Consider the following 27,140-nt stretch of genomic DNA (forward strand, 5'->3'; position numbering starts at 1 on the left):
ATGATACAGCTCCTTCTCAATCAAGTGAAGATTTTATTACAATTCTGTACTCTTGGATTATGTTGTTGTTGTTTTCTAATGCCAGGCGTTTGACAATAAAGTCATTTGACCTCTTGCACTCCAATATTTTTCAAAGATATCTGAAGCACAGATTTTGAGGTGTTCCGAATCCATTTCTTGGTTTGAGTTTGATATATTCCAATTCTATGCAGGTGTTTGGCCAAACAATCATGACCTGTTGCCAATCTAAATGCAGCTACAGACGATTTTCGAGCATTTCATTGTAAGATGTTTAGTTGATTCTGTACCATTAAAGTAGTCCCCACCCGGAGATCCGATTGGGGGACTATTTTACCTCCGGATAATTTTACCTTAATGGTTCTCATTTCATATTGGAGTGAAAATGGCAAGTTGTAGCCGATTTAAGTGAACACCATATTTTAACGTTTTGGTGGCTACTTCATTCACACACAACCTCCAGAATGTCTGGAGGACTACATCTGCTGTTGGTCGATGGGTCCATTGGACCTAGCTAGGAGATCTTGTGGATCACCAGCTTTCCCTCCTTAAGCCACTGGAGGATGATTTTAGTGCCATAGCAGGTCAGCACTAGGAACAGAAAAGTAGAAAGAGGAGGAAGGAAATTGAACTGAACTCCTAGGCCTCGAATGCTCTAATGCCGTCGGTGTTGAAGAAAGCAAGAGTTCAGTCAGAGAACTGGATAGGAAAGGGTAAAGAGGGAATTAGGTATTGAATAGAGGAAAATTATACCAAATTCAGTCATTCACTCATCAAGCTGACCAGTGCTAATTGATGAGTAGCCCCTCTCTTTAGATCAGCTTGTAAAATTATGCTTACTAACAGCTGCACCACAGGAAGGTAGCGATGGGACTCTTGATTATGAATATGATTATAACTTGTTGGTGATACAAATAAAATGTATACCGGTACTTTTAAGATGATATAATAGAAGTTGCAGAGAAACATTAACATACCACGTAAATTCTAATTAGAAAATGTTGCGTGTGTGACATTAAGATTACATATTTTATCAGCAGCAATGTGACATAGATATTTATTTACAAAGAAAACAAAAATACCACTGCTATTGAAATTAATTAAAAAAATAAACACATAGTCTACAAATTTCAAACACTGTTACAAACATTCATGTAAAAGCAAGCACAGACATAAGCATAGTCACCTAAAGACAAATGACCCCTGTTATTAAGCAAATTAAGGGACATAGACATTAAATAATTTAATATGTTCATAAAATTAACTGTTTATTTGGTATAAAGGTTCATCTACTCTAGAAATATGGATATTACAATTACTTTAAAATATTTTAATTTTTTTGCATACAGAGTCCTTTGACATGGAATGACCCAAAACACCAAGTTACGACTATATTGTGATCTGATTCTAATATTGAATAAGTTGCATTTTCATTGAGACTTCCGTATTAATATTGTTTTAATTTATCAATATATGTTATATCGTATTTACTATATTTTGTATTTTGTATATCTTGTATAAAATGTAAATAGTGTTAATTTGTATATTGATTTTTGTTATTATAATTGTGTTTCTGTAATGTCTTGTGATGTAGGAAGAACATTTTCTTAGCTTAAACAAATTTTTACTGACAGTATTATGGTAAAAGATATGAATTTCATAATCTCAAAATATATGTTTTTGTTTACCGTAATGGAGCTGATTTTGTTAAATGAATTACTTACTTACTTATGGCTTTTAAGGAACCCAGAGGTACATTGCCGCCCTCACATAAGCCCGCCATTGGTCCCTAGCCTGAGCAAGATCAATCCAGTTTTAGTGTTGGTTTCGTAACAAGGTGTTTTTTACGGTGATGGGTTGTTACCTCTTCGCCCAACCCTCAAGCTGGAGGACCACCCCTTATCGGCTGTCCATGACTGCTTATGCAATATATTCTCAGCTACCCTCCATATCTGGAGGCCGTCTCCTCTATCCGCAACCTGAGGACGCGCCATGCCGTGGTGATAGGGACCCACAATACACATAAATAAATGAATTGTATATATTGTATTTATAGAGTATATACAATTAATATTATAATGTTTACTATTATGTTCTATAATATGTATTATATATACTAGTTCAGTATTTTCATCGATCTAATTATATTTTCTGTCACATGTAGGACTAATATTTTGTAGAGTGCTAGTTTTGCAGTTTTTTGCGTTTATGTGGTTAAAAAGTAGCTGGACAGGCCATTTCAATTTAGTAGCAATCCCACTTACAGTTGTCATGATCTATTATTATTATTATTATTATTATTATTATTATTTTTATTTTTATTATTATTATCAATGGGAGGGGAAGCCATGATACCCTATCTAGTGCGTATATTTGAAATATCAATTAACGATGGTACTGTCCCGCGAGATTGGAAAGATGCAATAGTGGTGCCAATTTATAAGTCAGGGTCTCGCTCAGATACAAAAAATTACAGACCGGTCAGCCTTATCTCTGTGGTTTGCAAACAGATGGAACACTTGATTTCAGCTTATCTAAGGCAGCACTGGGATGACTCAAATTGGTTACATAACTGTCAGCATGGATTTCGGGGGGGGGGGGCTATTCATGTGAGAGTCAATTAGTAACGGTATGTCAGGATTTAGAAGACGGAATAGATTCCAATAGCCAAGTAGATGCAGTGATTATTGACTTTTCATGCGCATTCGATGTAGTCCCACACGATATATTGTTGGTTAAACTGCAATCAACGGGGATTGACTTCAGAGTGCTCCAGTGGATCAAGGAATTTTTAACTTGTCGCACTCAGAGAGTACGGGTAGGGGAGGAATTATCGAACCCAATTGAAATTACTTCCGGGGTCCCGCAGGGGAGTGTCTTGGGGCCTCTTCTATTCTTGGCTTTTGTAAATGATCTGCCAGTTAATATCTTGTCTAGGGTTCGCTTATTCGCGGATGATTGTATGGTATACAGGGAAATAAAAAGTCATGAAGATACTACTCTTCTCCAGAATGACCTCAATAGAATAAACGATTGGGCAATAGCCAACAAAATGAAAATAAATTCTCTAAAGAGCAAAGCCATCAGCTTTACAAGGGAAAGAAATAAAATAGTCGCATCATATACGTTAGGGGATGAAACCATTCTGGAAGTTAACAAATGTAAATAGCTTGGAATAACATTTAGCAGCGATCTCGGCTGGGGGGAACATGTTACAGACACAGCGGGAAAAGCATGGAGAGTGTTACACTTTGTGATGAGGGTACTAAGAAAAGGTTCTGATAAATCCAAAGAGATTGCATATAAATCACTAGTACGTCCAGTAATGGAATATGGTGCTGCATGTTGGGATCCTTACAGATTAGAACATATTAAGACACTGGAAAAGATTCAAAAACGGGCTCTTAAGTGTTGTCGGAAAAATTCACCATTAAAATGGGACACACTCACGGACAGGAGAACGCGAATTCGATTATGCGCACTGTTAAAAAAAAACAGAGGTGAGCCTGCCTGGAGAGAAATAAAAAATAGGTTGCAGCCGCCAAATTACTCTTCAAGGAACGACCACTCATATAAATTGAGGAAAAGAAGGCAGAGGACGGACACTGGAAAGTTTTCTTTTCTCAATCGTACTATCAGGGACTGGAATGCTTTACCTGCAGACTTACTAAAGACTTTACCAACAACCAAAAATATATTTAAAAATAGGCTTAAGGACCTTACTAATAGACGGTAATTATACACAGTATTTAAAGGGTGTAAATGATATGTTGTTATTGAAGTGTTGTATCAGTGAAGAATTATGTTGTGTCAGTGAAGAAGTATGTCGTGTCAGTGAAGTGTGCTGTGTAAGTGAAACGTGTTCCTGTCAGTGAAGCTTTATAGTTTATAGTGGTAGTGCATAGTATTTGAACAGTGAAATGTTTTTGAAGTGTTAGTGAAATCAGGATAGAATCAGTGAAATGTGTCGTAGTTCCAGTGCAGTGAGTGAGTTGACAGCGAAATGAGTGTAATTTGAAAGGTACTTGTGCAGATATGAACATATCATACTCGTGGGTTTTAGTTCAATCTTAGTTTTAAGATACAAATTAGATTTATTTCAAATGTTATTTTAAGTGATCGTTTCATTTAATTTAGTATATTGTTGTTGTTGTTATTAATTATTGTTAGTATTAATTATTAGTATTATTATTAATTGTATTTTTAATTAATAAGTTTATTATTGTCATTATTGAGTGTAATTAGTTACCACTGCCACCGGGTATATACCCACTGCAGTGTGAATAAATACATACATACATACATTATTATTATTATTATTATTATTATTATTATTATTATTATTATTATTATTATTATTATTACTATTATTATTATTATTATTATGCACCGAACTAGGTTTTACCATTCATGGCGTCCTGACGTAAGCATTTAAGGTTAGAGTTTGAATCCTGAAACTCCACAATATACTAACCAATAACTTTCCGAACTTGTTTGGAAACGAAAATGCGCTGCCTGACAATTACACATGTACAAATATTACTATCATTTTGCACACCACAGCAATTATTATTTTTATAGAAGCATATTTTACAAACGTGGAAGCCCACAATGAGATGGTGAAATCAGTTTTTATTGAAGGTTAAATAGATGTAATGCAGGAGAGAAGGAGGAAAGAGATGAAGTATGTGTTGACTGTGGTGGCAGTATGGCAGCGGTGGCAGAGTGGTGGTAGTTTTGGTTGTAATGTTCGAAGCAGTCATGGAGGTGGCAATGGTACCAATAGCAGAGGGAAGGATGATAATGCACAGATAACTGTAGTATAATAAAAGAAATTAAACTTTCGTGAGAATATTGAATACTGAACTACTCACCCTGGAATTTTGTATTTGGCTCCATTAGTTGATGTACCAGCTGCTATCCTGCCCATGCTGTCAATGGCAACCATGCCAATCGTGTCATGGTTTTTATCACTGAACACGTTTGCACTCTTCTGACTGCCAGCATCCAAATTAGGAGTCACTTTGTATGGTCCACAAAATTTGGTTGGGTCAGGCTCCACATTCTGAATTAATAAATAACTAACTAGATATTCCTTATTTAAAGTTTTAAATAATGCAAGATTATCCAGTACTGCATATATAAATTAATTTAATCACTTCTTAAAATTCAATTTATTTAATTCAAATAAATTTTATCATTCAGTGTTCTGCTCAAGGGCAGGTCTTTCGCTGCAAACCCAACTTTTTCAAATCTTTCGTATTTTCTGCCTTCCTCTTTGTCTCATATGATTCAAATGAATTGTAACTTAATAATGACTACATGATTGGCTTCCAAAATTGATGTTTATAATTATTTACTATCACGCTACCGATAAATAACAACAACAACAATAATAATAATAATAATAATAATAATAATGTTTCTGCAACACAAATAGTAGTGTTTTTAGTTAAAAATGTGTATAGTAAAAGTGAATATGACACAGGGGAAAATGTATAAACAGTGGTTGTAAAACCCAAAAATTTCTTGAGAAAACTTCCTCAGAACCATAACAACTTTTTCTAATTACCATTTTATTATTTCTGTTCTTTTATACCAACTGGAAAACAGTAATGAGTAAACGGACTCCATGCAGAACATGAGTTTATATTAATCAATTAAAATCGATAATGTAGAAGGTCTAACTGCACCTTCATATTGCAATAAAACTAATTTTATTATTATTCAGATTCTAGTACAATTATTGTTCCGAAGATATAGCATTTTAAAATCATTTTCCATTGTCTTGGGAAATATTGAAATTTATATTCTCATTAAAAAACAAAAGTTTAAATTTCTTGCTAATTCAGGGCCAAAAAAACCAGAGAGAGAGAGAGCAAGACAAACGTCTTCAAATTCTACTCTTATAAATTACATACCATCCAAAAATTAGGTTGGCAGTTGTTTTCTTTCCACTGTCTCCACATTTCTCGAGATTTATCAGTCTCCAGTGATTCTTCTTTAAAGCCCATGGAGACAGCAAACTGTGTAGCCTGATCACCTACTAACATGGAATGTTTTGTACGTTCCAACACATGGCGAGCAACTGATATGGCACTTTTGATACGCCTTAGTGCTCCAACAGCTCCCATATTCATAGTCATTCTAAAACACAGAAATAATAATTCCTTCACACCAGCATAATGCTAACTAAGCCTCACAAATATATAATTTGTTGTGTATGATTGTCAGAGAGAAAGTTACACAACGCAGAGCTGCACGCATTGTATTCTTCACCTGACATAATTAGGAACATAAAATCCAGACGTTTGAGATGGGCAGGACATGTAGCACGTATGGGCGAATCCAGAAATGCATATAGAGTGTTAGTTGGGAGGTCAGAGGGAAAAAGACCTTTGGGGAGACCGAGACATACGTGGGAAGATAATATTAGAATGGATTTGAGGGAGGTGGGATATGATGGTAGAGACTGGATTAATCTTGCTCAGGATAGGGACCAATGGCGGGCTTATGTGAGTAAGTAAGTAAGTATGATTATCAGAGTGCAAGGCATTCGAAATGTCAGTAGAGAAATGGCAGTAAAACAGGTTATTCTAGTAAAGCCCGTTCAGAGACAATGATAGCATTCCTACTATTGGACATGTCAAGCCATCATCTTTTGACAAGTCATCAATTGGCAAGCAAGATGACACCTGTCAAGTTTCACAAAAAAAAGAAAAGCAGGGAAAACAAGGAGAACGGGAGTAAGACATGGAGAACAAGGCGAAGAGAAGGAGAAGACATGGGGAACAAGGGAAATACAAGGAGGAGAGGAAGATAACAAGAACAAAGGAAATACAAGGAGAACAATGGGAAGACAAGAACATGGAGAATACGAACAATGGGAAGATAAGGAGAAAAGAGGGGAAAAATGAGTTGCATTTTTGTGAGTCAATTCCCAAGTTAGACTCTCCCTCCATACCCATACTGTGGAGAAACATGTAGTCAAAAACCAGATTACTGCTAAAGCCAATGGCAGCTGGGAAGGCAGTCATCTGCTATAAATGATAGCATTTCTGGCATATGACATCACAACCTTGCCCATACCTATAATGAGGAGAAAGATATAGTTTTACGTCAAAAACTAGGTAACTATTAAAGTCAATGGCAAATGGGAAGGTGCGCCATAGCATTTCTGGCATGTAATGTCACAAGCTTGTACAGTAGAACCAATCAGAATCAGTCCCAAGTTCGTTTGTTTACGTGTGAGGGTTTCAATACACTGAATAAGTAAAACTAACATATAATGTGTGTAAGATAAATAAATGGAGGGAGAGATTGTAAAAAGACAAGTACTGCATAGGCAAGCACAGGAAATTGTGTTAAAGGTGTATAATTATTTTAAAAACGTTGACGAGCAGAATGTTGCTGGCCATTATGGTGCTGTCTGCAACATTGCCAACATGCAAGAAACGACTAGAGAAGCATGAGGTGTGGGTTTGTGAGTCATGCAAAGAATTGTTAGTGAAGGAAACAACGTTTGTTTGGTGTCATTCGTACAGTAATCAGAGACTAAGGTCATTATTGTCTTTTGATAATTTATATTCAGTCCTATGTTATTTGTATTGTGCGCACGAGTACGGCAATGTTGTACCAGAACGAATAGAAGACAGAAAGTGAGATCACTAGCGAAGTTTTTATGGCCTGACACAGTGTGGTGTTAATATCACTAGTTCTTGTGAAAATATGCAAGGAACAGAGAGAAGCATGTGGTGAGATATGAGTTTCAAAATAAATATAACTCTGCTTATTTATAATTGTAACCATAGATTCTATCTATAATACACTATGATAAATACAGATGCAAAATATACTTGCTTTAAGTAATGTGTACTCCACCTTAGTCTTGGAATTTCAACAGTTTTGTCATTCACAACAAATTAATCCACCTATACAAGCAAATTGCCTGAAAAATGGACGTGACAAACATAGAATTTTCGACTAAGAGACTTGTTTTTTCTGGGAATTGCCCTCACCCACTTCGAAAACTGACCTTCGTCCTTAGAGGATTTGAAGAAATTAATTCCTTTGTAGGAATCCTTGCCATGTCCATTCTTACACCCTAGCACAAAACACGATGGCATTTCACACTGCTTAGAATCCCGCAGAGCTATTCAAGACAATACTTCAGCTACAGCACGTGGCAAGTGATCTTACTTTCTGTCTTCTACTCGCTATGGTTGTATGCTGCCTTGCTCTCTCTATCTATCTCTCTCGACGCAAACGCTAGCAGACAACCACCTTCCCAGCAGCTGTTGACTCTAATAATCTCATCCCAAACCAAATACTAAAGTAACAATCCAAAGTTAGAAGAAACTATGACATAAAATCTAACTTGTTACATGGCATAACACTTGAAAGAGGTTAGAAGAAGCCTAGGAAGACTGTTAAAAACTATTAAATAAAACCTAACTTGTTACATGGTATACCATTTGAAAGAGACTAAAAGAAGTCAAGGAAGGCGCTTAAGAACTATGAAGTAAAACCTAACTTAAGATGGTTTAGGCCTAGCATAGTCATGTCAACTGATGCCCATAGGTGCAAGCGCACGCTTTAGAGCTCAGGAGACCCTGAGCGCTTTATAGAGGAAAAGAAAGAGACAGACGAAAGAGGTAGTATATGCCACTAAACTGAGATTATACAGGGATGGCCAGCACTGATTCAATGGATAAAGGAAAGAGAGCTTATTAAATCTGTATCCATGTTAATTTTTAGATTTGTCTGAGAAGTGTAAGTGCATTATAAGAATGTAACTTTTAATTTTAATGCTCCTTTTTCACAAGTTTGCTTTTTATTCAAAAGGAATATTTTCTCAACTTTTTTACAGAAAAGTGAAACTTTCAGATATGTTTATTTAGTAGCCTTACAGGTACTGAAACAATGTTTTCTTAAATCTAATATATCGTAAATACATATTACTGAAGATAGTGTATTGAAAATTTTGAAAATATTCACATGGAAAATATTTGTAAGGAAATAAATTAACAAAGCAACTACTGTTACATCATAAACAGAAGATATGTCCCCATCTGTTGGTGAAACGTCAGCTCTATAGCTTCAGCAGAATTCGAGAAAATAATTTAATATTCTGACGATAGGAAGTTGCACACTAATATCACTTTAAACGCATAATGCGATAAGAATTTTTTTTTTAATATTAGTTACAGTTAAAACATATACCTAGGTAACTTTGCTTTGTACTATAATATTGTTTTGATTAGTTTATTGATTACTTTATTAAGGCTAAAGATACCATCAAGATCAATTCCAACTTATCATGTCATACTCAATCTCTTTCTTTGGGATATTGCTTTCTTTATAAATGATGTGTTTCATTCACTTAGTACAGTATAGTTGTACTACTATGGAATTTATGCGAATATTCCTTCTTAACTCTTTATTATGTTATTAACGTTTAAAGCACAACTGCAATATTAAGAAATTGGTGTTAGTACTTTTGTTTTACAGACTATATATATATATATATATATATATATATAATGTCAAACAGATAGAAGCCATATAAAAATAACGACATAAAATTTCATGTTGTGTTTGAAGTTTGTACACTAATCGTTTAATCCAACAGGCTGCTTATTCATATACATAATCCTTCCTTCTTCCAAACCTAGCGCTTGATGCCCTTGCACAATGTCAAGGTCAGAAGAATGTGCTTGCTTTGACATCACATCAGAGGTTAGAAGCCTAGGAAGGCTGTTAAAAACCATGAAGTAAAACTTAATTGGCTGTTGAAATCCATGAAGTAAAACCTAATTTTTTACATGGTGTGTCACTTGAAAAGAGATTAGAAGAAGCCTAGGAAGGTTATTAAGAATCATTAAATAAAACTTAGGTCTAATTGAGGACCGTTTTTGTAAAACTTGCTAACTGAAAAAAACTAAATTTACAGGAAAGACAAAATACTGAATGAAGACAAGTAGGTTACAGGTGCAACCATCATACTTTGACACACTATAATGAAGAGAATTAATTCAATTTTACTAAGATAACTTTAACATCATGTAGAGGCCTGCTTTATGTTAACGAATCCACCAAAATCTCAATTTTGCAAATTTTGCAGTTAGCAAGTTTTGCAAAAACAGTCCTCAATTTGTTACATGATGTATCCCTAGGAAGGCTGTTAAAAACCATGAAGTAAAACTTAACTGACTGTTTAAAACCATGAAGTGAAACATACATGGTGTATTACTTAAAAGAGGTTAGAAGAAGCCTAGGAAGGCTGTTAAAAACCATGAAGTAAAACCTAATTTGTAACATGGTGCATCGCTCGAAAGGGGATGACGACGATTACAATGATGACAAACTATCCTAAAAATACATTTTTACCTCATGTTTTAATTTCAAGTTATTCGTAGCTGCTTATACCTTTTTATGAATTTCACTTAAAGATATGAGTCTGGTTGACAAGATCATATACATACCCATCCATTATCATAGCATCCAGGGTAGTCTCTCCATCCTCATCTGGACTTCCTCCATATCCTACGGTCCCATCACATTGTTCTTCCTCACATGTACTGCAACCCTTCTCCACAGCATCCAGTGCCGAACCTTTTTTCAAATAAATTGTGTCCCAAGCTGTAATCGAATTTTGATATTAGCGAGAAAGTCTAGTGTACAGGTAGTACAGAAATTATAATGGGAAGAGTCACAGATAAAAGTGTTACATTCTATAATGTATCAATGTCATTGCTGAAATTTGAATGATTTACAGTTATGCACATGAACAAGAAACAACATTTGAAAATATGAACATCTAAATGCACAAAAGACTTTTTTCTTTGTAGTTCAAAAAAGGACATAAGCATGTTGCACTAATTCTTCACACTGCTGGAGTAGTTGTAATAGTGTATTATTTGTCAACCAGTCACATCCCATGTAGTTGTCTGTGGATACTGTAATAAACGTAGTGAATGCTTTGTCGAAATATCATGCAGAATCTGAAGGAAGTTTTCGAAACATGCATCAGTCAACAATAGCTTTTTTACAAAAAAAAATCTCCTTACCATGTGTTACAGGTACCACAAACAATATGTCACAACCATCGAAGTGAAAATATGGAGAATAATTCAGAGAACAGTTTTCCTTCCCACTCTTGATGGCTCAATTAACACATAGTTAGCCAGCAGTAGTGTCAGGCCACGGAGATTTCCAATTTTACATAAGGGTTTGTTTTGCAATGTATTAGATTTTGCAATTTACGTCATAGGCTTTTAAATGCTGTAACCTGTTACTGAATATAGAAAATTTCTTTCAGACCTTCCCACCCTCCATAAAAAATATAGTATAGTCTAAAGAAACATTAACTAAACTTCAGTAAAATTTTCGATTTTTCTTAACTCGACAGTTTCACTAAGCAGGCGAAAATATGTGTTCATCACGTGATTGTGAAATTATAGATATGCTGTATGCAGCTAACTTTTCATATGTCTCTAGTGACTGTGATATAGAAAGTGATAGTGATAGTGCTAGTGAATTTGATTGTGATATTTCGCGTGAAAGGAAAAGTCCACATGTGTTAGACATTTTTAGTGAGTCAGAATCCAACACTGATCATAATAATCACATTGATATAATTTCATTGGTGGGAATTGATACAAGTGATGGTTTTTATAAAGAAGATCCCGTTGCATTAGGACAAGTGAAAATTTTTAAGTTGTAAGAAGTCTTGCTCCTACTCTGGACAATAATAATTATGTTTCTGATGCTGTGGAATTGTTTTGTGATAACGAATTATTTTCACTTTTTGTAGAACAATCTGATTGATAGTCGATATCTCTGAAATCGCTAATGTGGAATATCACTATAAATTAAATGAAGAAATGTTTAGCAATAGTTATTCTGATGGGAAAGGTAAAGAAAAAGATAGAATTAGGGACTACTGAAGTACCAACCCATTGACAGAGACTCCAATATTTAGGAAATTGGTGGAAACAAATTTGAAATTTCTGGCATTTCAGTGAAAATACATTTGAGGAAAATGCCGAGGGTAGATTATATAAAGTTAGATGCATCTATTTCAGACCATATACAGAGTGTTAAAAAAAGTAATATTTTAGGAAGTGATAGTATGCTTCAAAACAAGAAAATGTCTAATAAACATGGGTCCTACAACACATACTTTCTGAGATCTGAACACTTGTTCATAGAAGGAGCTCATTCATGGCAATGCATTTCTCTGCCCTACAATACAGCAGACTCCAGATAATCATATCATATAGTTGACACTCCTGGCATAGAATAATGATACGTCACAAGGAATACTGAAAACAAAAGTTTGGTTGCGGATATGAACAGAGACTATGTGAATTTTCGTAATCAGCATGTAAGGCATGTAGTTGCAAAATCAGATAAATCACTTTTTTTCGAAAATGAGTTAATTTTATATTTCATATCTTCATATGATTCTACAACTGCTATAGCACTGTTACATTCCAAAGCCAGATACATCGCATGGATTTGTATGATAAAAGAATAGTATTGATTGCAAATCCTTGATTCCTTACGCCAAAGGGCAGAGGAATGCATTGCCAAGAATGGACGCCACATTGAGCATCTCCTATGAACAAGTGTTCAGATCTCAGAAAGTTTGTGTTGTAGGACCCATGTTTATTAGACATTATTTTCTTGTTTTGATGCATATTAGCACCTCTTACAATATTGGATACTTTTTTCTTAACACCCTGTATAATAAGCCAGCAAAGGAACTGTCTCTGGATGAGGCAACGATTCCTTGGAGAGGCCATCTAAGAATATAGACATATAATTCTGGAAAGTTAGTAAAATATGGCATTCTCGTGAGAATGGTGAGGTCATTACAGGGTATTTAATGTACATTGCTGAAGGAACGAGATTAGAATACACATTCTCTGTCCTGGAACCGAACCTCTATCTATGGCATTACATGTATCAAAACAAATGTTATAATAGTGTTGCCATTGCAGAATGTCTGCTTGAAAATAAAATGAGGGTTTGCAGTATGTAAGCAACAGAAGTTTCCGAGGTCTTTTTGTTGAAGCAGGAAAGAATTTGAAAGCAGGAGAAAATGTATTTTGTAGAAAGGATGACGTCCTTCTTCAGATTTGGAAAGACAAGAGAGAAATTAGGGTTGTCAGCACATTGCACCAGGCGGCACTAAAAAAGAAAGAAAAATAGAAGGGGAGACAGTGTAAGAAAGCTCTATTGTATCCTTCAATGGAACAATTATAGGGCTATGAAGGGTGTACACAAGACAGATCAAGTCCACACAGCTGTGGAGTAACGGTCAGTGCATCTGGCCGTGAAACCAGGTGGCCCAGGTTTGATTCCCGGTCGGGGCAAGTTACCTGGTTGAGGTTTTTTCCGGGGTTTTCCCTCAATCCAATATGAGCAAATGCTGGGTAACTTTCGGTGCTGGACCCCGATTCATTTCACCGGCGTTATCACCTTCATCTCATTCAGATGCTAAATAACCAAAGATGTTGATAAAGCGTCGTAAAATAACCTACTAAAAAAAAGACACATCAATATTTGTCCTATTACTCAATTCTGAGAACAACTATAAAATGGAGTTGTTGTGGCTCCTAAACTGTGCTCTTTTCAAAGCATTTAGGTCTATAAATACCAAAACTCCGACAGAAAGCTGCCATACAAGAATTCTTGCTAGCAACAGCTAACTACTGGGAGGGAATGAACTCAAATGATGACGGGACACATGAGGGAGAGGAAGAAAAAGTGGTGGCTGAAAAGTCAACAACCTCTAGGGCACCATACAAAGATCCATCAGGAAGACCATTAGGGGAAATGAAGAAACACAAGCTAGAACCAATTGAGGGACTGGATGGACTAACATCATCAAGGACATTAAGATATTACTATGGCGATTACGTTTTCTGAATCTCTGGACTATATTTTATAATACCACAATGTTTTGTTTCTGCAGTGCGTTCTTAGATGGTAGCAGAAACAAGTAACATACTCACTACATAAGAGATTAGTCCACAGAACAACGATCACTATTGCAGTTATGCTGTGTAACATACCGGTAGTTGTGTTTGTGGGTCTGGTGCAGCTGTGTTAATGGTTGATTTGTTCACTGTTCACAATATTAACATGGAGGGCAATAATTATTCTGAAAATAATGAAGTTCCAACAGCAGGAGTGAAAAGAAAAGCAAACAAAACAAATTGGAAAAAAGAGATTGCTAAGAAGAAACGAAATTCAGGTGAGAGTTATGTTTCAAGGAGTGGTAAAATGGTCCGTACTAAACGATTTGCTGCTGTTAAGACATGTTGCAAATCTAGATGTGTTGGGAAATAAAGTCGTTTAACCAAAAGACGCTTTTCAATGGGTTCTGGAGCACTAGGGATAAACAAATACAGGATATGATGTTGATAGGTTATGTGCAGAAGACCGATATACATTGCAAGACACAAACACCTAAATCTGGAAAGAATCGTGAGTATTCCTTCGTGCAAAACGTAAAACTAGGAGGAAAGAATATCACTATGTGCAAGAGATTTTTGCTGCAAGTTCTACAAATTACAGAAGCCCTAGGAAAATTTGTCTCAGTGCTTTGAAGTTAGGGGCTATTTCGACACATGAGAGGCGTGGAAAACATGAAAATTGCTCAATTAAGATAGGCGAAGAAGTGTGGAATTTGGTTAAAGAACATTGGGCCTTATTTCAATCGAAGATGTCTCATTATGAAAGTCGCAACTCTGCTCGCCGGATTTTGACAACTCTACTTTGAATGTAGTCACTCTGTACAAGGCATTCCAGCAGCATTACTTTGAAAAAATCGGCAGAACGAGTATGAAATATTCCACCTACCATAGATTTTATAGAGAAAATAGTAGTTACAGTTTCAGGCAACCAAGGTCTGATGTCTGTGATTATTTTAAGGGAAGTGAAATAGTGTTGCAGACAAATTCACGTGATTCAAGGAAACAGCAATACGAGAGTCTTCTTGGGAAAGTGAAAATGTATAATAACTTTAAGCAGGAGTACCTAGAGAAAATAAATAACTTTGCAAATGAAGAAAACATCGACACTTTAGTACGCGAATTTGATTACGCTCAAAATTTGGCTATTTGAAGGCTCAATGTCACGTTGCAGTTCTATAAGCGACTCTTGTGGCTGTAACTTTCAACATCCATTGTCATAATGATGGTTCTAGTTCATTCCATTGTTTCTTGGAATGTGATTCAAGGAAGAATCCTAACATTCCTATGACTTCTTGACAAAGAAACTGGAGAGGATGAAAAATGTGAAAAGTGTTATATTGTTTTCAAATTCGTGTGGTGGCCAAAATAAAATTTTGTGCCTGGCTATCAAAATCTTTGAGCCTGAACATCAAACACATTTTCCCCGTTCGAGAACACTTGTATAATTAAAATTACAGAAATTTCGGTTTATATGTCAGATTCTAAAAAGGATTTAAACTATTGAACATTCTGATCGATACCTTCAGGTTATGACTGAGTGCCACATCAACCCAACTCAATTTTCTGCAACCATGTCATCGAATGTTACTGAAAATTGGTCAGATTTAAGTCCTTTGTTTCTGACTAAACTTGTTCTGATGGTATTTGGTATACAAAAATGCGTGATTTTAGAGTACTCTTCAGACAGTTTTTCAGCTTCTCAGTCATATAATGGTGAATTCCAAACTTACAATCTGATAAAGAAGAAACGCGATTTCATTTCAGAGAAACTTAAGTTACATCTTGTAAAACCCGTCCCACCTGAATTGAAGAAAGAGAAGATTGCAGACATCACATCCCTATTGAAGTTCATGTCAACTGAAGATGCTAAGTGGCTTCAAAGCATTTTGAACAATCATAATTGCATCACATTTCATGAAGATTCTGATGCCATATAAGTGATACATATTAATTATTATTTTGTGTTCCGTACAGATAAGAGTTCTTTTTATTTCAAAGTAAGGGGATAGTTGTATTACTACCTCACATATTGGTGCCTTTAAAGCTGCTTCAAATAATGGTTTATATGTATGTGTTAATATTGGTCAATGTTACTTATGTCCCACCCATTATAGAGACATAGGCCAATTTTACACATATTTAGTATAACTTGTTGCTTCTTTGACAGGTTAGGTTTGGTTAGTTTAGGTTTTTGTTATAGCCTACCTTCCATATACGATTATAGCGCAACATTGGCAGTGATAAACGTGTAATATTCGTTCAGTGGGCGTTCGATACTCTACGTTCACCATAATATTTAATATCAGGAACATTTAACTTTCCTTTTGTAAATTCTATTTCACGTGGACTCAAAAAACTAATGCAGATGCCCACGTCCATGTTGAAATTCATGTTAAGCAAAAATGCTATGTACTTGCTTTAAATTAAAAATAATGTTTACTTTCACTTCATATCTCAGTGTGTTTTCTATAGACTTACATTATTAATTTACAAAACAATGTAAAATAAAGAACATACTCCTATTTTGTATCCCTAGATATTATTTTGCATAAGTGCATTGCATATCAGTCTATGGTCTATGGACTAACGACTTAAGAGAAAAAGTAATTAAACATTTTTGTTTATATTACATTTCAATGTAAATGAATAATTCTGTAGTATATCAAAGACAGCAGTGCTAACTCTAAGCTAAATAAAAAAAAAAAACTATTACATCTCATTGGATGCAAGAAATCAATAATGTCAAAGTTTCAATTCCTGTTTACTCAAACCTACAGTTCTGAACTTAAGTCATTAGTCTCCCAACCTCTCAATTGTGACAGAAAACAAAAGGCATCCTTCAAAACCTTGCTAAGTCTGCAGTGCACGCAAGAGGAGGAAGGAAACCTGTACATATGCTCCTTTTGCATTGTGCCCCTTCACAAACTAGAATGCTTTGGTACCACACCTTTAAAAATTATTAGAAGACGCAGTGAGTACAACAATAAAATTTTACATAAATATGTTCCTATTGAGAGAAGTTATGTTCATTTAAAGAGGACTAATAAATTATCAGGGATGCAAGTTTAAAGGGAAAGGCCAGTGGTTTAAATGTCTGGTCCACAGGGAGGTAAGCATAATGATATGGTTCAGCTGTCAGATGACAATGTGTTAATGTTCTTTCAGGAAAAATTTTAAAATGACAAAGATAATCTGACTTCGTTTGGCCAAAGTACGAATCACCAGAAAAAAGTCGTTTAATAGATAATTTGCATATTTGCCCTGGGGCACAAACTATGGTGCACAGTCATTGTAAAAACTTAATACATCATATGATGTGAAAAGTAGAAGAGAGAAAGAAAAAAAGACCTACAAACTATTGATATAACGGAAATTCTGGATAACTATTGATTAAAATTTATTCACCGATTGACTTTACAACTGCTTTATTATGTTAAATTTTTAGTAAATTACCTGGCTGACTAGTTTCGAAGTGTTAACCTTCATTGTCTCCAAATCTAAATTTATTGCTCCATCTTAACCATGTCTACAAGCTGATGTCGAGCACTCGTTTTCTATGATGGAAAAGGTAATATCTCTGCAAAGGAATGGTAGAGAAAATGAGTGTCTATGCCTAACATATTCAGTGTTATTGTTTGTTCAGTGGGATACGCCTGTCATTCCTGTCAGATGTTGAATATCGCAGCTCCATGCAAGAATCGAACACTATTGCTTTGATTTATAAGAATGGCAAATATGAAATTTAAAAATATTCTTCACTCCTTACTACTTGTAACCTAATGATTACTGTTAAATTTGCACCTATATTTAAGGACAGTGAGTCTTAAATATTAGGACTGTTTTGTTTTGGACACCCTCCAAATAAAAATCCTGGATGAGTGCCTGGAGGTGATGAAAGAGCGATGATTGTGATGTGATGGCATTCCAGATGTAATGGTGGCTGCCTGTAATAGAAAAAAATGGACGAAAAACAAAAGAAAATGAGAGACTAGCAAGTGATATGAGAAATGCAACAAAAGGGAGAGACCAAGAGCCACTGTTGCACCCTCTGGTCACCGGCTTGGAGGTCCATCCAAATGACTCATTATAAGAAAAATAACAAGATTAGAACATTGCAAGTGTCTACGCTCTTTAATACTTATTAATGGCTTTTACAGAACCCAGAGGTTCATTGCCCTCATATAAGCCCACCATCGGTCCCTATCCTCAGCAAGATTAATCCAGTCCCTAGCATCATATCCCACCTCCCTCAAATCCATTTCAATATTATCCTCCCATCCATGTATCGGCTCTTTTCCCCCTCAGGTCTACCAACAAACAACAAACACTATATATATATATATATATATATATGCATTTCTGGATTCACTCATACATGCTACATGCCCTGCCCATCTCAAACTTCTGGATTATGTTCCTAATTACGTTAGGTGAAGAATACAATGCATGTAGTTCTGCGTTGTGTAACTGCGAAGACCTCAAGATTAATGTAAAATCGCCTACACAAAATTTCAAAATTTCTTCACAATCATATTACCGAATAAAACTGTCACTACCACTTTGAGATTTTATTTGTTTATTCCACAAGTGGGATAACTGGCTGACATCTACTAAGATTCAGAATACAAAACAAAGATTAACTTAAAAATGAAGTACCATTCTGTGTTGCATTAGTAAAGGGCCAAGTATTTACAACAACAGGTATCATCTTCCGTTTATGATGTACTGTATCTTTTTTGCTTCCAACAATACAAATACCAAGGAATAGAAAAGTAGCGAGAGCATGAAACCAAATACTATATCCAACAGAAAACATTCTCAACTTCGCCTCGTAACACGCTACACAAAGACCTATCAACTATCGATATGCTAAATTCCAGATAAGAAAAATATTGTGGTAAACAAACATTTATTGCAAAATGTATTACGCCGCTGTAATACGTAACATGATTTGTCATGTTGCATTGCGCGAACTCTCCATACTGAGATGGGACTAACGAGTTAGATACTATAGAGAGGCCAAAGACCTCAGAAAGTTGAAGACAATTGAACACTGGTCCGCCATGTTTCGGTTAGTCAAAACAAAGGGGCGTGGCTCGGATGTTGTAGGAAATGACTGTGATGAAGTTAGTATTATTGTGAATTGAGTTACATATTAAGACTATGTTAATAAGTAAAAAGTAAAATACACACAAAACTTTACGTTTTATAACAGCTGTAGGCCTATGTTTTATTAGTTTCACTAAATATAGCCCAGATATTAAATGACATGCTATACTCGATGCAACCAAAGCAAAGAACCTAAAGAAGGATGAATTTAATCGGCAGAAGAAAAATAAATAATTTTTTTACTTCGTCACAAATTTAATTACCTTACAGCTAATCTAACCTAATATTAAATTATGTAATTCAGTGCTCACCAGGTGATTTCAAGAGAGACGACGTATGTAACTAATAGGAGTAAAATATAGAAAAGGTAGTGGCGAAAATTAAAAAAAAAATCCAGTAATTAAGTTATTGAGAAAAATTCATTTGAAATTGGAATTAATACAGAGAACTTTTGAAAACTGCAATTATTAAAACTACAAATAACCTCTTAGCATGCAACATAATAATTAAAGAATGACACCAATAGAAAGTTACTCATGATCATAACTCACCACATTTATTGAAACGATAAGATACTTACGATTAACATTGTTATCAGAAACAACAGGAGCCACAGCTAGGTACACTTCTTTTCGCGTGATGGAGACATCGTGTAGTCTAATATAATTTGAAACAAACATTGATCTCACACGTGTCTCGCAACTAGGCAGAGGCTTTTGCAGAATAAAACTGTTCTTACATTATTTTGAACAATAATGACAAATTGTGTGTGATGCAAGTGCTAAGTTTCCTCTTTGTTAACAAAAAGAGTCCTACGCATTAATAAAAAGAAAATTGGAGTAGGCCCTATAAACACAATAAATACTAAACTCTTGATGGTACAAACTTATTAATACAGATATTTCGCTTATGCTCAGTCCGTCTTATCTTATAATTCTCTGCGGCAGTGGTACCTGTATTGAGAGGGTTTAATTATCCAGCAACGAATATTATGATTTACGGTACATTTCATTTAAATCCAAGGGAATGAGACATTTTTGGAAAATTTAAAGTCTTAATTGCAGTGTACATTTGATAAGCACTCCTTGCGGAGGCTGACGGTACTATAGACCGCCATGTTTTTTAGGGAACGATCCATAGTACTGTTGGCCTCCGCAGGGAGCGCTTATCAGAGGTCTTCAGCCTCTCTATAGTATCTAACTCGTTGGATGGGACGAATATTCTGGAACTGCTACTTTGAAACTGTTACAAAAATGAAACTGTTTCGTGTACCAACCGGTTCCAAACAGATTAAAGTTGCTTTCTGTACTCTTTGGTTCCACGATACATCTTGTTGGTGACCAAGCCCCTACAGTCTCGGCTGCGCGAAACGAGGAAACCGGGGCAAATTGAACGCTGCGCTTGCCGCCATATTGTTGGAGAGCAGACAAATAATAGCAGTGCGTAAATCACGCAATTTAACGCTGTGATGATCTAAAATTGACATATTATGGCCATTTTCGACGTTTAACGTAAAATTTGGACGAAATAAACATATTCAAAGTTTCATTGATATGTGTTAGAACATTAAAGAAAAGAAAATACGTATGCAGTAATTTATAGAAAACATACTGATACATCCATAAATAGGCCTACACAATACACATTATAGATTGTATAATTTTACGATAATCAGCAAATTGTTAGGTTTCAGAGAATCTAAAATTATATTAACATATTAACTCTTAGATCACAAGACATAAATATATGCACCTTGATTACACAAGTTCTTGTTATAATCAAATTCCTAAGTGAAATAAATATGCGATAATCAGTGTAGACTTGCTGTTAAGTTTTAGAGAATCAAAAATAAATTATATTACCGGTACTTTTAGACCACAGGACATAGGTAATCTGGCAAAATATAATATGCGAAGGTAGCCAAATTACATTGAATTCATTCTTCAATTAATAAATGGAATGCTATCAATTATAAAAAGTATCGGTACCTAATACATTGCAAACAATAGGTAACGTGAAGACCTAAAAACTAAACAATCACTTTATGCAAGATAAAAAAAAACACATACTTTTTATGTGTGGATTTTTTACATATTGTATTGTTATTTTAAATAAATAAAATATATATATTATCATTGCTTGCGGAGTGATGGTACATAATTTTTATGCACATATGCAATATCAATAAGATGCCATTCCTTGCTTTTGTTAATAAAATATATCCGGCAAAATGTAAAAGAGTTATTTATAGGTGAACTCTGAATCATAAATTCACAAAGGAGGCTTAGCTATTATAGCTATTTATTTATTTATTATCTGTATATTTATTTATCCATATATGGATCTTGAATGAAAGTTTATTATCTTGCAGATAAATTCATTTACATAATAAAAACAAAAAAATGATCTTTCCACTAATGTTTTAACATCTGATGTGTAAGTCTAAATAATTCACTCTGTGGGATTTCTCTACAGTCTGATATACCTGTACTAACAATTAAGTATTCTTTATTGTCGTAAACTACTGATTGATTTTTAATGATATTGATATTGTAACAACAGAGATAATATTATATCGTACCTTTTGCAAATAGCTTGGAAAATTAAACAGGGATGGTATTATCGCCGCGCTCTCATGGTTAACATTCGGCAGGTCTTTGAGCGGCCTCATGCGTTCGGCAGGTCTTTGAAATTTAATTGTATTATTGTTTTCAATTTCTTGTGTCGCCGCTCCAATCACTCGCCTCAATTTCAATAATGTAACCAATAAGCTGCTTCAATTATTATTAAATGACACTTACTTGTCTAATCCACGTAGACTAAACCCGAGGTTGCAATGTCTTGTGCTGAGGACGAACATTAAGGTATGTGATTAAAAATTATTATTAAAGAGTTATTATTAAGAGTTAAGAAAGCCAACGTACTCGTATATGAAATAATAATAATAATAATAATAATAATAATAATAATAATAATAGCCATTTAACAATATAACAAACTAGTGCTTATTCTTATCGAGAAAGTAGACGTGACAACGTGACGCTTAGAGTGAAACCTACAGAGCAACAATCGGTCGGCAAAATTATTTTTTTAAACCACACCGCACGTTATTGTATGATGCCGAGATGTTAAGCATGAGTCCGCGGCGATAATATATCATCTTTCAAAATTATATTGCCATTACTTTCACACTATTCACTAAAAACACCCGAGACAAAACAAAGGACAAGTATGACAATCGTGTTTACCGCTCTATTTCTACCAGTAGCATGGCGGCGTAAACATGCGCAGACTGGTTTCAATTTTGGACAGCACACCAGCGCTCTGTGTGAGTCTAGTATACTATTATAATGTCTTTGTTGGTGACAGACTACAGTCCGAGATTATACAAGCTGGCGCATAGCACGATCGAGAGTAGGTCTCTGTGAGTCATGACAATTTCTGCCGCTAGGTTCGCCTCTCTGCCCTATGAAATGATGAATAGTATCATTACAAAGCATTGTGCATCGTGAAAATAGTTCGATTAATTGTGCATTACTCATTGAGTACGAATATTACAAATATGCCAAGCATATTACAGTGTTATTTGAAGTTTGTTCAGCTAAGTTATATTCGAAAATTGTCTGTGTTTTGCTATGTGAAGAACTCTGTACCAACAGGTCGTATCTTTATAGGTTAAGGTAAATGTCAAAATTCTCTCATATAACAAGCAATGCTATGTTAAAAGTGGCGAATTGCATTTTCCGACTCTCGAATGATGTGACCCGAAATGTAAAATAATTTCATGCATTGTTTTACTTACCAAGCATTACTGATATAGGCCTAATGAAAATGTGAACGACGTGATGTAAACATTGAAGATAATGTTGTTACTGTTTTCCCTTTCTCTTTTAGAAAATACCGACAAAAGTAATGAATTATCTTCATGCTGTACTTATTAGGTAATTAATGTGTATTTGTCTGTATTTTAGACCTGTGTATTGTTACGTAATTATCAGTGAATTAGGTTAGAGAACTTAACAAGGTTAGTATGAGATTAGGTAATGCACCTCAAACTGGTAACTAATAATGGCTGCTGCGAAATAGGCTGAGGTGGTTATCGTGTGAATAAAATTATATCTAGAATATCTAGTTTTATTATATACGGATACGTAAAGTTTTTTTTTTTAGCATGTGTTTGTAATTTTGTGAGGTTATGTCTAGCCTAATTTATTTTTATTCTTGTATCATTACCAATACATTAATTTATTTTATATTCATTTCAGGTGTTACGGAGGTGTTACATCTATGGTGGCAACTCTACTTATGTTAGGATATGAAGTAACAGTATATATTCAACTTCATCATTTGCTAAAAATTAAAGAAAACTGTATGTCTTCGACTCATTCCATCGTCATTTCTTCTTATGTATGTGAACCACGTTCATTCTAAAAGTGCTACATTAAATGAACACTATAGACAACGTGATGGAACAATTTAGAAGTTACTGTTAAAGTGCTCAACATTTTCAAGTGGTGCTATACCCATTGTTTCAAAATGTACATACATATTTTTATATTTCTATAAGAGGTGTCATAAATTATTTCAGCATATTTGTAAATTCTTCAAAATTAATTCTTCTAATTAATACCATAAAGTAATGAAATAATATAGGCCTAGCCTAGGCCTAAGTTGTATATGATTTTATACTACCAGTATTGATGTTGATCTTGGTAAATTAATCCAATTTCACAGTGTTGTCTTTTGTATTGTGGTTCATAACAATTGTAACAGTATGTACGTGGAAATGTTTTTAAAATAATAAATTCTAGCTCATGATTTTAAGTGGTCGTTTCAATGGGAGGTTATATTGGAAAGATGATCACAAATGGATAATTTACTGCAAGATACAAGAACTGAATATAAGTGAGTGTTCCGTTGAAAGTGAAAGTGAAAATTTCGTTTTACAAGAGCTAAGTAGGCGTAATATTTATTTTAGAAATTATTTGAAAGCTACAGAATATGAAGAATAGACCTGTAACCATAGAAATCAACTGCGAATGGTGAGTGGCCAGGTTTCATTAATAATTGAAATGGAGTAAAAATTATTTTCTTCTTATCATCCTGTTTTCAATATTTAAATTTAAGCACCTTTCTCTTCCTTGTTATTTCGTGAGAGATTACTTCATACTATCACATAAGCTAAATTTTTTCTGTACAGATAATAAAAATTACATACATAAGTAGGCTACTTGAATATTGACGATACAAACTTCATATACATACCTCACCAGGTATATTCAAGAAGACATCTAATGTACTGTAACCAGCACATGATTAAAATACTGATCAGATGTCCAACAGTTTCTTATTGCACTCTTCACTTCAAAAGTTTGGCACATAGTTAATGAAAATCTTGATCAGGAAATCATTCATAAAAAAGTTAAATGTACACGTTTAAAACTTTCCTATAACATAGGGCATCCTCATTGTTACTTTTAAGTTTTAGGAATGTACGCTTATAACTGTATCACAATCTGAAATAATCATAATATTTATAACACGATAGTAGATAGTCAGTGGCTTCACAAGTTTTCCCAAAAGAAAGTGGGACATTTCTTCATCTTTACATGTGTCGCACTTCAGTTCTTGCGAAAATCTTGGCTTCAGAAAAGAATACTACAGCGTTTACTATTACTATGCTCAATAGATTAATCAGTAGGCCTATAGAAATGTTTACACCACTGCAAGAAAAAATCGCGTAATAATTATACTTCTCAATTATTGTGCCGTTCGTATTTTTTTTTTAAGAGAGGGAAAAGTTACGCCTTGTTGCAAATGCTTAATTATGAATTCAAGGAAATTAAAGATAATGCAGTACCTTAATTAGTTGCAATATCTTATTTAATAATAATATTAATAATATTAGGTGAAAAGGGTAGGCTATAGTGCGTATATGTAAGATGTCTAGTTAATTTATTTCCGGAAATGTTTGGTGTATGAACTGAAGTACAGAGCAGACACTCCTTCAGTTTATATGTAATATGTTTTAATATCAAGAATGACAGCCTTTTATTGTAATATAATTGAGGAGTAGAAGTTTGAAAATTACGTCTATTGTCCATAAAATATTGTACGAAGCATTTAATAAGCAATGGTGAGTCCTTTAAATGCCCCAAATGTCAATGTCTTTTAAGTGTTCTGCTATGAATATATAGGGCAGAACAGCGTTCCGAGCGGCGGAATTGGCATTACGAGGGAACCACTTCAGACTCGTTTTTCAAGCTCTATGCGCCAGCTTGTATAATCTCGTAAGCAACGCTACAGTCACAGTCTACTATATAGTAGCACAGTCTAATATATACAGTCGCGCAACTTCAACACTTTTTTTGCCAACATTCGCGACACTAGCGCCCAAGCGGCAGGCAGGGCACTGGTCATAGGGGTGATACAGCCAGCACGTGCTTTAAAGGGATACGAGATGTTATAATAACGTTTTAATCATGCGTCGGAATAAAGGCAATGTGTGCAATGACGAAAATTGCAGTAACAACAAGTTTAAATCTCCGAATTTGTCGTTCTTCAGATTCCCTAAAGACCAAGAGAAAATCATAACTCAGCCATAACTTATAATCCACGTTGTAGGTACCCTACGTATTGTGTTCGTTAAAACATTTATTATTTATCAGTTACCTATTTGTATGTCAGGAAGGACAGTTTAAATAAAAACAAAGTAAATACCTGTTACAGTGTATTATTTTTTGCAGAGATCATATGTGTAAATGTGTAACCATTCGGATTTTGGATAATATATCTACAGTTTTTAATGCAAGTAATTCCATAATTTTTGTATTCGTGTTTTTTTCTTTATATTTTTCAAAAGTTGAATGTTATACAGCATTCAAGTAGATATCATGGTGTTAATTTTGCAAGATTTCATGGAGTATAGTAATCCTTTTGCAAAATATTCACTTCTTGAATAAATCCAGACTGTGTCGTTAAATTTCTGATGTGTTGGTGTAGATTCATGTGGCAGACGTATTAGGTTCTCAAGAAATAAAAGAGCCTTTTTAAATTTAATATAAAAAGCAATCTTTTCTGTAATAATTTGCATGGCTGTTATTGGTGTTGATTTTACATTCCCAGTGATTATTTGAGCCGTTCAGTGCAGAAATGGTGTAAGTCAAAATCAGGTAATGAGGTTTACAGTAAAAATTCTGTAAAATACAGCGCAAAGTAGCAATTAATATATCCTTCGTGCTATTCACTGACTATTAATAGTTTAAATACATTCAATATTAACTGCCACTTTGCGCTGTATTTTACAGAACGTTTACTTTAACCCCTCATTACCCATTTTTGACTTACAACACTTCTGCTCTGAAAATAAAATTAGGCCTACATTTTCTGAGTTAATTGAAGTTACAATTTTTTCAACAAAATTGTGTGTTCATTTACTTGTTCTCACCTACGTCATATTAACAGTAAATGCATGTAAATTACGTATTATATAGGTAGGATAAGTTAAAATTAGGCATTATGTGTGAAAACTGGAAATGTAATGTAAAATGCGGTAAACTTGGCATAAAAATTTAAACCATACATCAGCACTATTTGTGACTCAAAATAATAAAGGAAATACCGGTTCTTAAGAAATGGAAAAATAATGAACTTCATATTAATGTTTAAATCCTCCACTTTTCTTTATTTTCAAGTTTATCTCAGCGGCCGAGTTTATCCCAATTTGCGGTATGCAAAATCGTTAATTTCTTAGGAAATGGGGAGAAGAGTTCACCACGCGATGTGCCCTACAATTTTGAAGCTACTAATTTTTACTCTTCTCACAGGAAATACAAAGTTCCAATGATTCATAAATATATTTAGGAATGAATTGAATTAACCGACCACGCACGAACAATTATATTATTTCAAACCATGATACGTGATCAAGGCCATGATTCAGTTGTAAGGAGCAGAAAGTATTACGTTTATTCCCAGCTTCTGAAACTTGTAGATTAACTGCGTGTGAAATTGTTCCAGGATTCT

The 27,140-nt window shown here is 34.5% G+C and overlaps 1 protein-coding gene across 6 annotated transcripts in view; it reads right to left on the minus strand.

The window, feature by feature from the left end:
• LOC138696193 (N(4)-(Beta-N-acetylglucosaminyl)-L-asparaginase-like) overlaps positions 1-18,986 on the minus strand; it is a 34,562-nt gene extending 15,576 nt beyond the window's left edge. Inside the window, exons 1-5 of one of the 6 annotated variants that reach the window (XM_069820823.1) lie at positions 18,914-18,963; positions 17,460-17,583; positions 10,503-10,659; positions 5,940-6,165; positions 4,893-5,083 (exon numbers count right to left, since the gene is read on the minus strand). In XM_069820823.1, the coding sequence (XP_069676924.1) occupies positions 4,893-5,083; positions 5,940-6,165; positions 10,503-10,516 (431 nt within the window). In that variant the 5' untranslated portion in view covers positions 10,517-10,659; positions 17,460-17,583; positions 18,914-18,963. The other 5 variants (XM_069820822.1, XM_069820818.1, XM_069820824.1 and 2 more) reach the window with 5 other exon arrangements.
• Between the last annotated feature and the right edge of the window lie 8,154 nt (positions 18,987-27,140).

Source organism: Periplaneta americana, chromosome 3 (assembly GCF_040183065.1).
Source record: "Periplaneta americana isolate PAMFEO1 chromosome 3, P.americana_PAMFEO1_priV1, whole genome shotgun sequence".
Lineage (NCBI taxonomy): Eukaryota > Metazoa > Arthropoda > Insecta > Blattodea > Blattidae > Periplaneta > Periplaneta americana.